This window comes from Prunus dulcis, chromosome 6, assembly GCF_902201215.1.
Source record: "Prunus dulcis chromosome 6, ALMONDv2, whole genome shotgun sequence".
Classification (NCBI taxonomy): domain Eukaryota; kingdom Viridiplantae; phylum Streptophyta; class Magnoliopsida; order Rosales; family Rosaceae; genus Prunus; species Prunus dulcis.
The window spans coordinates 26,539,186-26,552,128 of NC_047655.1; the positions used below are offsets into that span (position 1 = coordinate 26,539,186).

Genomic DNA, 12,943 nt, shown 5'->3' on the forward strand with positions numbered 1-12,943 from the left:
ATACAAGTGTTATTAGAGAATCAAGTATTGCTAAAATTTATCTATATTTTGTTATTTGGTCAAGTGGGTTGGAGGTATTCACCGAAAAAAGAAGAAGAGGGTTGATGTTTCTTGATACAAAGAAATATTAGGGAAGGGGAGAATCAAACCTAAGACATAGAATACATTATTAAATATTCTTAATTACCTTGCGAGGTTTCTTGAATCATATAATCCGCAGAAAAGGAGGGGGTCCTCAAGTCAACCACGGAAATGGAGGAAAACGTAGCTTCTAAAAGACCTCCACATGCAGGGCAAGTAGTATACGAGTCTTTGTAAAAGAAATGGTCACCTATACTACTATTCTATATATATATATATATATTAACAATTAATGAACTCATTGACCTTAATAAATACTACACACACCCTTCTCTCATATTCTTCATGCTGAGATCTTCCAACCGTCTTCTAATAAGTTCTTTTAGTTCTTGAATCAGATAGGAGATGCTACATTGCAAGCATCTCTTAACTCCTTTGAGCTTCAGGAGAAAAGTAGTTGCAGTAGCAACACCCAACAACCTCACATCAATCAATCACAGGCCACTACTGTTGCCTAAATTGCCTGGTTTCTTGAGCATGGATGATGTTACACGATCTCAACCGTTGCCTTTGGCTTCAACAGCTGCCAAGGCATCCCAGAACAGCACAATTTATCCACACCCCAAATATGAGGGCAAGAAGATCAAAGGGAGGGTGGTGTTGATGAAGAATAATGTTCTGGACTTGAACGACCTTACAGCATCGGTTCTCGATCGTGTTGGTGAGCTGGTAGGCAAAGCGGTTTCTCTGCAGCTCATTAGTTCAGTCAATGGTGACCCTGGTGAGAACTGAATACTACTTTGTCTTTTAAGTTCATAGATACATAGGCTTCTAGTTTACTTGTTAATTTGTTAGCATCCATGCTTATTTAATGGTTCCAAGTTACTTGTAGTTATTAGTACCAGAACCTCAAAAGAGAAAACGAACATCTCAATTTAGAACAGAGAAAAAAGAACCAGTATTTGGAGGTTTTATAATTGAACATCTATTGATCCATTTTTCATTTGATCTCCTTTTGTAGAAAAGGGGTCCCCAGGAAAAGTTGGAAAGCCAGCATATTTGGAAAATTGGATTACCACAATCACCCCCTTAACAGCAGGGGACTCTGCATTTGATATTACTTTTGATTGGGATGAGGAGATTGGGGTCCCAGGAGCATTTATAATTAGAAATGATCATCACAGTGAGTTTTACTTGAAGACACTCACGCTTGAAGATGTTCCTGGTGAAGGTCGAATCCACTTTGTCTGCAACTCATGGGTGTACCCTGCTGACAAGTACAAAAAAGACCGCATTTTCTTCACAAACAAGGTAAAAGTTTGTAGGATGAAAGAATGCAGTTCTAATGCAACTCATTAATCACGCATGAGAGAGAGAGAGGGGGGGAGATTGAAGTCCATTAAGACAAACTCATTTAGTTGTAGTTTATGGACTGCTAGAAATACTGAAAATGGTAAACTAGTAGGTTGATTTGTATATTTGTGCAGACTTATCTTTCAAGTGACACACCAAAGCCACTACAGAAATTCAGAGAAGAAGAGCTAGTAAACTTGAGAGGGGATGATGCTGATAAAAAAAGAGAGCTTCAGGAATGGGACAGGGTCTATGACTATGCCTATTACAATGATTTGGGGAATCCAGATAAGGGTCAGGAGTATGCCCGTCCAGTTCTCGGAGGGTCGAGTGAGTTCCCTTATCCTCGCAGGGGAAGAACAGGAAGACCACCAACTAAGACAGGTTAGTTGCTAAACTTGGTATATTTTCAGTCTTTAGAAATGACAAACAGGAAATATGGATTTCTATTACTTTTAGCTCATTCAGAAAGAATGGTTGTCATGAAGAATTTTCTGATTTTGTCTTGATAGATCCTAACACTGAGAGCCAGCTGAAGCTTATTATGAGCCTAAATATATACGTTCCAAGAGACGAACGATTTGGTCCCTTAAAATTGTCAGACTTGCTTGCTTATGGTTTGAAAACCATACCTCAGGTCCTTAAACCTGAGCTAGCAGCTCTACTTGTTGGCAGCCACAATGAGTTCAACAACATGCAAGAAGTACTTATGCTCTATGAAGGAGGTATAGAGTTGCCTGATGGTATACTAAAATATATTAAGGATAGCATACATGAAGAGCTGTTCAAGGAACTTTTTCGAACTGATGGTGAAAAATTCCTCAAATTTCCAGTGCCTCAAGTGATCCAAGGTATATAGTTTACCAGTCTATGTGCCTTCATATATATTGCTTTCTTTTACCTGACACTGGTCTTCTAATGATTTTTACTAGACAATAAGTCGGCATGGAGAACTGATGAAGAATTTGCAAGAGAAATGCTGGCTGGAGTAAATCCGGTTGCCATTCGTCGTCTCCAAGTAATCTTAAGCTTTCGTGATCTATTGTGTACATTTGTTTTATTTATTTATTATCATTTAAGAAAATGGAAAACTCGAAGCTACATTTGAATTTATATTACTTTGACTTTCATCCTTAATCATTGTTATACCTGAATAAACTGCAGGAATTTCCACCTGCTAGCAAGCTAGACCAAAAAGCATATGGGGATCAAACAAGTCAAATAACCAAAGAACACATAGAACATAACTTAAAAGGACTGAGCATAGATGAGGTAATGCTATTGACTTATTTAATTCAACATATGTTCTTGTTATACTTGTGAGAATGTGTTCACATTCTCACAATACTCTTATTCGAAAATAATTACTGAAAAGTATTTGGTGTTGTAGGCAATCAAGAACAACAAGCTATTCATATTAGACCACCACGATGCATTGATGCCGTACCTGAGGCGTATAAACACAACTTCCACAAAAACTTATTCAAGCAGAACACTCCTTTTCTTAGAAAATGATGGGACTTTGAAGCCATTAGCTATTGAGTTAAGCTTGCCACATCCTGATGGAGATCAATTTGGCTGCATTAGCAAAGTCTATACTCCCTCTAGCCAGGGCGTCGAGAGTTCCATTTGGCAACTTGCTAAAGCTTATGTGAATGTAAATGACTCTGGCCATCATCAGCTCATCAGCCACTGGTATAACACTGTCAAGGAAAGCATGGCAACCAAACATTTTTCCCCAAATGCATCTTGAATATGTTCTTGTTGTGTTGCAGGTTAAAAACTCATGCAGTGATTGAACCGTTTGTGATAGCAGCAAATCGGCAGTTGAGCGTGCTTCACCCGATTCATAAACTTCTGCATCCTCATTTTCGTGAAACTATGAATGCAAACGCAATAGCTAGAGAGGTTCTTACAAATGCCGGTGGAATTATAGAGGAAACAGTCTTTCCTGCAAAGTTTTCAATGGAATGGTCATCTGTAATGTACAAGAACTGGGTCTTTCCTGAACAAGCGCTTCCCGTGGATCTCATCAAAAGGTAAAATCTTATGACCATAACGTTTTTCATCTAAAAATTTCGGCAATGGATGCAACTCAAATATTAGAGCTAAGACACAATGTTACAGGGAAAAATGAATACAATTAAAGGGTCTAAAAGATTTGATGAATGCTGTCATTATGTTCTAAACTCAAGTCTCAAAAACAACAAAGATGAAAGGCTTGATGGTTTTTAATTATCTACCTTTTGCTATGTTCAGAGGAATGGCAGTTGAAGATCCAAAATCGTCGCACAGTGTACGCTTACTGATAGAGGACTATCCATATGCTGCTGATGGGCTTGAGATATGGTCTGCAATTAAAACATGGGTTAAAGAGTATTGCTCCTTCTACTACAAAAATGATGAAATGGTTCAAAATGACTCAGAACTCCAGTCTTGGTGGAAGGAACTCAGAGAAGAAGGTCATGGTGACAAGAAAGATGAACCATGGTGGCCTAAAATGCAGACTTGTGAAGAGCTGATAGAATCATGCACCATTATCATATGGCTCTCTTCAGCCTATCATGCAGCAATCAACTATGGCCAGTACTCTATAGGTGGATACGTCCCGAACCGGCCAAGCATAAGCCTGCAGTTCATGCCTGAAGAAGGCACTCCTGAGTATGAGGAGCTCAAAACTAACCCTGACAAGGCATTCTTGAAAACATTTGCACCTCAGCTGCAGACCCTGCTTGGCATGGCCTCCATAGAAATCTTATCAAGGCACCCAGTTGATGAGCTTTATCTTGGGCAGAGAGGCACCCCAGAATGGACAACAGATGCAAACATGTTGCAAGCCTCTGAGGATTTTAGAAAGAAGCTGGAAGGAATTGAGAAAAGAATTATAAAAATGAACAAGGATGAGAAATTGAAGAACCGAGTTGGACCGGCCAAGATCCCGTACACTTTGCTCTATCCTTCTAGTGAGCCTGGACTTACTGGCAAGGGAATTCCCAACAGTGTCAACATCTAATGCTTCCCTATTTTGTAAATTTTACTCATCCTTCTCTCTTGGCTCGATATTTATTTATTATTATTATTTTTGTATGAATAAATTCAGAAATTGTTCATGTGTTTACTATGCGAATGCAAGCCCATCCATGACCATGGATCTGAAAGGTTTTGAATATTCTCAATGATTTTCATTGAACAATCGTGTGATAATTATATACAATGCTTTGCTTGGTGTCTACACAAAGAATTTCCTATTCTAGGCAAGAATCAAGTCCTTGAGAGACAATAAATATACACAGCAAATCAATAAAATAAATACAAATAAAACAGGAAACTAAATCACGTCTCATTAGGATTGTAGGGGATAAACTGGAGGTACACATACTGAAATTACTTCATGGGCAAAATCTGCACACATAATCTCAGCTACCTTACCAGCTGCGTAAGTGCTGCCTCGATCAAAGATAAGACAGAAGCCAAACATGAGCATATCAATAATATCCAGAACTTATCAGCTTTCAAGTTAGTCCAAAGTCAAATAGATCATGACACATAATTAAGAACCAAGAGACATTCAACAATCAGATTTCATTGGTATCAAATTAAACAACAAAAACACACTGGCAAGTCCTGCATCAAACAGAGCTAGTAATACCTCTTTATATATCATTGCTACCATTACATTAATGATCCATCAAAACCAGAGTATTATAGTTTTTCATGAAACAAGAGTATAACCAACAGGCTGCACGCCAGTTTCTCCAATTGCAGAACTTGAAGGTATCTGCTTGGCAACTCTTAGCCCAAGTCCAAGAACTCCGTCTTTGTCCAGATCAGGAAGAACCTTCTGGTCAGCAAATGGGCCTTCTCCTTTATAAAAATTCGCCTCTGTTTCTTCATCAGCCACAGCTCTAGCAAGCAAGATTAAAATTATTTTGTCAACCAAAACTAGATTTCTTGGTAGGTCTTAAAACATATTTTTTATATGATTACACAATTTGTATGGAAATGACCCTCTTACACAATTTATTGAAATATTTAACCAGTCGGCTATACTCTTTGAACATATTTGAATATTTAAATCGTATAGCCGTGCGGCTATACTCTCTCATTGTATATTTAAAGCGTATAGCCGTTCGGCTATACTATTAAAATATATTCGAATATTTTTTAAGATATCGCCGCTCGGCTATACTCGTAAAATATATTATTTCAGAGGTACAGCCGCGCGGCTATAAGCATTAAATATATTATTTTAGAGGCACACAAGGCTTGCACTCGCAGTCACAGCCATTTCGCTTCTCTATAAGCGCTTCCAAGCTTCAAAGACTCGGCCTTGAACCTCTCTCTCTCTCTCTCTCAACTCAGGGTTCGATTTTTTTCTTTCGTTTCGGTTGCCACATTGATTGGATTGGATTTAACACTCTCTATGAAAACCATCAAATGTCATTCAGCTATTGAAATCTCCACTATGATAACAACTCTGATGCTATAAAATCTTAAAATTCTTTGAAGAAACGATTATCAGAGAGTTTCTTCAAAGGATTTTAAGATTTTATAACATCAGAGTTGTTATCATAGTGGAGATTTCAATAGCTGAATGACATTTGATGGTTTTCATAGAAAGAGTTCAATCCAATCCAATCCAATCAACGCAGCAACCGAAACAAAAGAAAAAAAAAATCGAACCTCGAGTTGAGAGAGAGAGGGGTTCAGGCTGTGACTGTGAGTGCAAGCCTTGTGTACCTCTAAAATAATATATTTAATGCTTACAGCTGCGAGGCTGTACCTCTAAAATAATATATTTTACAAGCATAGTCGCCGGCAATATCTTAAAAATATTCGAATATATTTTAATAGTATAGCCGAACGACTATACGCTTCAAGTATACAATTTTGTCATATTATTTTAGGGTTTAGAGCTAAAATACCAGTTCAGCTAATTGGGCTACAGTTATTTCTTCAATTATTTTAGGCTTATTATCATAAAACGTCCCTAAGATTTACGAAACTATCATATTGCATCTTTAATGTTTTTTTTGTGTCATTCGTGGTCCTCAAGATATGTGTGATCACAAATGGTCCCTGCAGTTAAGTTTCGTCAAAAACTCCATTATTTTGCTGACGTGACATATATATCACAAAACATCCTTGAGGTTTACCCACCTATCACAAATGGTCTCTACGATTTTTTTTAATTTTTTATATTTAAAATTCATAACATTTTGGTTTTCTTTTTAAAATTTAATGAATTTTAAATTATTTAAAAATACATATTATATTTTGAATACATGTGACACTATATTATTATAGATGTGAGCTCCATATATATGTCACATCAATAAACTAATAGAGTTTTTTTTTAAATAATTTAAAATTCATAAAATTTAAAATTTAAAAAACTAAGGATTTAGGGTTCATAAATGGTCCTCAAGATTAAAATCCTTCTATAAATAGTTTTTCATTTATAAATAATTTTAAAAAGAAAAAGAAAAATTTATGAATTTTAAATGAAAAAATTAAATAAATTCGAAGGAACTTTTTGTGATAAGTATGTGAACCTCATGGATATTTTGTGATATATATATATATATATATATATATATATACACCACGTCAGCAAACTAACGAAGTTTTTTATGGAACTTAACGGCATGGACTATTTGTACTAACCTTGAAAACCACGAGTGACACAAAAAAAATTAAGAATCCAATCTGATAGTTTCATAAATCTTAGGGACCTTTTGTGATAATAAGCTTAAATAAACAAATAAAAGCACGTAAAAAGAAGTCCAAAACAATGAGATTTGGCTCGAGAAGGATTCGAACCTGCATCTTCGCGCTAAACATCAGACAAGTAAGTAACGGTTCGCGCAAACCAACTGGCTCCGGATTCCGGACAGTATTTCGGGTCGGATCCATTTATTCGGGTTTTATATCTGAATCTGGGCTAAAGGTTTGATTTCCTCTGTTTGATCAATTAGGCATCTTCTTCTTCGTTCTTCATTTTTGTTCATATATTTCTATTGGATTCCGAAATACCCCTTGGAAATGGCAGCAATTTACAGCCTATACATCATCAACAAATCAGGTGGATTGATCTTCTACAAGGTAAAAGAAACCCAAAACTCTGGTAATCGGAACTTCAATTTTTCATCTATTAACGAATTTTGATGGGTTTTTTTCTCTTTTTCTGGGAAAAAAAAAAAATTAGGATTATGGGTCTTCGGGACGGATGGACACAAATGATAGCTTGAGGGTTGCAAGCTTGTGGCACTCTATGCACGCCATTTCTCAGCAGCTGTCGCCGATATCGGGTTGTTTCGGCATCGAGCTCCTCCAAGCTGACACTTTCGATCTTCATTGCTTCCAATCACTCACTGGTACATTTCAAAATTTAACCTTTTCTGTTTCCAAACTCTGTGCTGTATTTTAGAGGGTTTCAATCACATTGACCAAATTTGGTAAGGCTGCCAAGATTTTGAGTTATCAACCAATTTGCAACTAAAATTGTGAGTTCTCTCTTAGATATAGTTGATTTGTATGATTTGGTGTTAACAGTTATTGTAACATGTCAGATAGGACTTAGATTGTATCGAGCATTTTGATTTTGTAAATTGTAAATAGAGTGAGGTTCTGAGGACTTTGGTCGGATTGACACTGATATGCGTCTTTTTAATTTGGTGAGCTTAAATTGGTATAGTAGGAGCCAAAGAAATAATATGGCGATCTACTGCTTGTAATACTGGTTTAAACTAAGTCTCACTTGTGACATTATGTTGTGCATTGCATTGTTTTAGGTTGCGATCTCATGAATTAAAACTAGTTAACTTATTTCAGGGGGGAATAAATTCATAAGTGAGGTGAGTCCTAAAGATTGTCATTGATTTGAGTTGATGTGTTTAATGTCTGGAACAACTAATGGTGGTGTTTTTGTAACTTGTAAGCCATTGGGTGTGAGGTTTAGGCAACATCTATCTTGGGGTTCTATATTGAAGATGGGCTAAACAACTAGAGTTTCCCTCTACATGATTGAGGGTGATATTATCAATTTCCATGGAACTAGATTATCTTGTTCTGGTAAAAGAAAATATGAAAATTTTATTTTCTCCATCTAGTCTTCATATCTAGCAATGCCCTCTTCCTTGCGTCATGTTCTTGTAGTAAATATTGGATTTTCTAAGTTCTTTACTTTCTTCTAGGATACCATATCACTCTTCTGTTTTTGTTCCTAAGCAAAAAAGTGACTCGAATGATACAAGGTATACAACATCTTGACAAATTCGGTTCTTAAGGTGAATGAGGTGGTTTAATATCCTGGATGCGGACTCAGATCTGTCTGCCTGGTTCGAAATTTGCTCAGCACCAAGTTAATGTGTCTTTCAGTGTTGACAAGTTTCGCTGTTCAGTTTTACAGAGCAATTAAGTCTCTGTTATTTTAGGCTTGGCCTTTTTCCCTTTTGAATTGAAACATTCTTATTGAGTAGGGTGTAGGATGCATTTTCCTTTTTGTTCCTATGACAGTTCAATTAATCCTTGGAAGTGAAATTTCATGAATGTCTTAGATTGAAAAACTAGTGCTTTTTTATAAGGATAATATCTCTGTTGCAGGGACAAAGTTCTTTGTTGTCTGTGAGCCTGGGACACAGCACATGGAAGGTCTCTTGAAACATATCTATGAATTGTACACAGATTATGTCTTAAAGAACCCCTTCTATGAGATGGAGATGCCTATACGATGTGAGCTCTTTGATATCAACCTGACACAGGCAATACAGAAGGATCGTGTTGCCTTATTAGCCCGATGATCTGCCTCAGGAGTCACTCTTGTCTCTTATGTAGTTGTTGCTTGATCTATTTTCTCTAGATGTACATCTTTTGATCAACATTATCTTCCATTTGTGTGACTCAGGAGATAGTTTTTGTATGGTTAGTTCGACTTCAGTGTTCATTCTATGAGCATTCTGATTCAAGGATGGTTCCTTGTTTTATGTGAATAATTTGAAGTTTTAATATGTTTTCCATCAATGTCTGCTGCATGCTAGATGTTAATTAAACTTGGTGCCATGGCAATGACAATCCTCATTTGCCTGTTTCGACCGTCTAACGGATTCCCGCCACTTGGCAATGACTGTTCACAGCTGCCTTCAGCTCTGGGTGTCAGTCTCCGACGGCCTCGTCACATGCTATGAGAGCATTTTTAACGTTGGGTCAATTGTGTTTTGAACCATATATATGGATCAATTTTGTTGTTGGTTTATACACACAAGTACATGAATTGAGAAAATATATAAGAGAAATTTTGGGTCAATTGTGTTTTGAACCATATTGGTAGGAGCTAAAGAGATAAATTGGTATAAATTAAGTATTGCTAGTAAAATTAAGTTGTAGAAATAATATCTTTCCATTCTTATAAAAGACCACACCAACTTATTGCATGCATATAATATGTTGGTTCTGATTTTCCCAAAAAACAAAAACAAAAAACAAGATTTAATAAATCAAGTGGTGCTCTTCATCATTCGGTGACCAAGAAGTTCATGGCCAGTGACCACAGCCATGGCAATGAGAATTCCCATCTGCCTATGGATCTCTTTCAGCGGGTCCACCGGACTAGGCGGGGTTATGAAAGTAATTTCATAGCTGGCTTGAGCTCTAGGCGCTACACCTTCATCCTCAAGCATACTGTCATAATCTTTTCTGTTAAAATCCCCCACCGCCTCCTGAAGAAAGGCCTGCATGACGACACAGTAGGCGCTCTCGCAGGCAGTCAGAGCGTTTTTGGTCGGCTTGTCTGTTACCTTTGAAAGAAGCTGGAGTATAAAAGCATGTGTGCTTGCTGCATTCTGTGTGGTCTGGTCTAGGGCTACTTGGGTCAACCGAGCAAAGTCTGCTGATGGAGTTTTTATGTTTTGGGTGAAGGTTTGGTCGCAGAATCCATACTCCTCCATTTGGTGGCAGACTTTGTCGATTCTCTGTCGGGTTGGCTGGTTGAAACTCAAGCAAGGATGGACGGCATTGAAGAGGATGAATATGACGAGGGCTAGAGGAAGAAGATGGATGCAGCAATGAGCATTAGCAGAAGCCATTTGTGTTGCTCAACTATGCATGCACGTACTATCTTATATATAATTCTCGTATGCGATTTTATGTGCATGAACAACTCAGGAACATTTAACTTATATTCCAAAAATAATCTCACATATGTCCTTTTTCTTTTGAGCAAATTTACACACCAAAGTCATAAGGATACACCTAAATCATTAGCCCAAGTTTCTTCCGTGAACGGATAATTTTACTTGATTTAAAAAAATAAAAAAATAAAAAAAAGCAGATTATTTGCCCTAGTTTGATAAGCATAGAGGCATGATCCTTGACTTAGTTAATAAGGATACCTAAATAATTAAGCCAAGTTTCTTTCGTGAACAAATAATTTGACTTGATTTTTAAATTAAGAAAACAGATTATTTGCCATATGAAGTTTAATATTTTCTCTCATATGCCCTTCTAAAGTTATATTGGGGTTTGGGTTGGTACAAGACCGAACCAAGTTTAAGCCAAGGCTTAACTCGGCTGGGTTTACTATGATCCAGCTGCCGGCCTACTCAAACCATCGTTTGCATGTTATCACGATTCACGAGGTTTGTATTGGATTACATTGGATTAATCACAGCTTCTTAATAGAATTAAAGTAAATTTAAGTTTTAGTCACAAAAAAACTTTCACTTTTGAAAAAAACCAAAGCTTTTTCAAAAAAGACATAAAAACCTTTCAACTTTCAAAGTAAAGACATGCAAATGTAAAGGATCTCTTAGGAAATCTAAAAATAAATAAGGGCAATTTTGTCCATTTTAGCTTCTTTTAAAAAATTTCTCTCTCCTTTGGGTTTTTCCAAAGTCTCCCTAGAATTAATTGATAATTTTACTATATTTGATACAAGTGATATTGTGAGAGGGGAGAATTGAACTTATAATTTCCAGTGCGAGGATTAATATGCTTAACTACCACTTAAACTACAAGCTTCTTGAAAGAATTAATTTACATTTTAGATTAGGATGATTAGACATGTTCAAATTCAAGTTATTTTTAGACGACCAAACACTTGACTAGGATTGTGAAAACATGTAGCTTCAATATTCATGACATAACACAGTCAATGTTGTAAAGTCAACAATGTGGATCCCAAAATGGCAAGCCCCACTACCCAATTGATTGAAGAATATTAATGATGTTTGTCTGTCAATTAACTTGTGAAGTGAATAGCCAATGTCTTAGGCCTATAAATAGATACCTCCATCAGGAGAAGAGAGTGCTTAGAGAAGAGGAAGAGAAGGAAGAAAGAGGGTGAGTGAGTGGAGAGGAAAGAGAGCAGAGAGAAATTCTCCAAGAGAGAAAATTCAGTGAGCCACACATATTGTAAACACTAAAGTTGTAGCCCTATTATTTTATATAGTGGAAAAGTTACTGCTACTGCTCTCCGAGGACGTAGGCATAGCCGAACCTCGTTAAATGTTGTGTCTCATCTACTTTACGTGCAGCTCAATATTTTAGCACATATTCCGTTCATTTTATAACACGTTATCAGCACGAGAAGCTCTCAGGTATAATTTTTGTGCTACACTATTATTTATACTACTAACCATTATGTTGATGTAAGGAAGAAAAGTAGTGGAGAAGTTGTGGTCTGCTAGAGAGATATACGAGCAAACCAACTGGAAGGATAAGCTCCCTGCCTCTTACTTTTTCTATTATTTTATTATTTCTCCACACAATTTAATACTCATACTAACATCCAAAGCTAGTGAAGTTTGCAAGTGAAAAGAAGAAAAGCCAACATAATTTGTCTAGCTTTCAAACTAATGAATCATGGTGTTGATAAGATTCCAACGAAGAAAAAAAAAGGTTGCAAAAGCTCCCTGCAACTTTTATATATTCATATATATATATATATATATATATATACATACATACAGTAATTCTATTATTAGCTTTAACGGACAGTTTTACTTTCTATATTTTTAGTGGTGGTTTTTATCCACACAGCTATTTTATTTTCTGTATGGTGTAAGTTCATTACCCATACAATTTATTTACTGTATGGTGTAGGTTTATTACCCATACAACAGTATCTATTTAAAAGGGTGGTGCGGGTTTATCGTCCATGCCTTTATTTTTATTTAAATGTATGGAGCAGAATTAGTGCCCATACAAGCACGTTTACTTTTACTTAAAGTATGATGTGGAATTAACCCTCATACTTTATGAATTTACTTTACCGCACATTTAATTTTATTTAAAGTATGGTGCGGGATTAACGTCCATACAGCAAGCAATTTAATTTATGAATTTACTTTACCGCACATTTAATTTTATTTAAGGTATGGTGCGGGATTAACGTCCATACAGCAAGCTATTTAATTTATGAATTTACTTTACCGCACATTTAATTTTATTTAAGGTATGGTGCGTGATTAACGTCCATACAACAAGCAATTTAATTTATGAATTTATTTTA

At 36.3% G+C, this 12,943-nt stretch overlaps 3 protein-coding genes across 3 annotated transcripts; 2 read left to right on the plus strand and 1 right to left on the minus strand.

Annotated features, from left to right (window-relative positions):
- Positions 1-399: 399 nt before the first annotated feature.
- Positions 400-4,666, plus strand: LOC117631853 (probable linoleate 9S-lipoxygenase 5). The gene is made up of 9 exons (XM_034365178.1): positions 400-862; positions 1,103-1,392; positions 1,569-1,818; positions 1,947-2,285; positions 2,367-2,452; positions 2,599-2,706; positions 2,825-3,129; positions 3,210-3,473; positions 3,694-4,666. Exons 1-9 carry the CDS (start codon positions 487-489, stop codon positions 4,445-4,447), a joined length of 2,772 nt encoding a protein of 923 aa, XP_034221069.1. The 5' UTR covers positions 400-486; the 3' UTR covers positions 4,448-4,666.
- A 2,721-nt stretch (positions 4,667-7,387) lies between these two features.
- Positions 7,388-9,456, plus strand: LOC117631517 (trafficking protein particle complex subunit 4). The gene is made up of 3 exons (XM_034364725.1): positions 7,388-7,539; positions 7,643-7,811; positions 9,040-9,456. The coding sequence occupies exons 1-3, from the start codon at positions 7,480-7,482 to the stop codon at positions 9,234-9,236; spliced, it is 426 nt and encodes a 141-aa protein (XP_034220616.1). The 5' UTR covers positions 7,388-7,479; the 3' UTR covers positions 9,237-9,456.
- Positions 9,457-9,929: 473 nt separating this feature from the next.
- Positions 9,930-10,517, minus strand: LOC117630583. The gene has a single exon (XM_034363284.1). It carries the CDS (start codon positions 10,515-10,517, stop codon positions 9,930-9,932), a length of 588 nt encoding a protein of 195 aa, XP_034219175.1.
- Between the last annotated feature and the right edge of the window lie 2,426 nt (positions 10,518-12,943).

What these genes read in the sequence shown, in the direction of transcription:
- LOC117631853 (XM_034365178.1), top strand. Translation starts at nt 487, where the DNA reads ATGCTACATTGCAAGCATCTCTTAACTCCTTTGAGCTTCAGGAGAAAA. An exon ending in GCATTTTCTTCACAAACAAG is followed by an intron (nt 1,393 to 1,568) that starts GTAAAAGTTTGT and finishes ATATTTGTGCAG; the next exon opens with ACTTATCTTTCAAGTGACAC. An exon ending in CCCGTGGATCTCATCAAAAG is followed by an intron (nt 3,474 to 3,693) that starts GTAAAATCTTAT and finishes TGCTATGTTCAG; the next exon opens with AGGAATGGCAGTTGAAGATC.
- LOC117631517 (XM_034364725.1), top strand. Translation starts at nt 7,480, where the DNA reads ATGGCAGCAATTTACAGCCTATACATCATCAACAAATCAGGTGGATTG. An exon ending in GTGGATTGATCTTCTACAAG is followed by an intron (nt 7,540 to 7,642) that starts GTAAAAGAAACC and finishes AAAAAAAATTAG; the next exon opens with GATTATGGGTCTTCGGGACG. An exon ending in TTGCTTCCAATCACTCACTG is followed by an intron (nt 7,812 to 9,039) that starts GTACATTTCAAA and finishes TCTCTGTTGCAG; the next exon opens with GGACAAAGTTCTTTGTTGTC.
- LOC117630583 (XM_034363284.1), bottom strand. Translation starts at nt 10,517, where the DNA reads ATGGCTTCTGCTAATGCTCATTGCTGCATCCATCTTCTTCCTCTAGCC.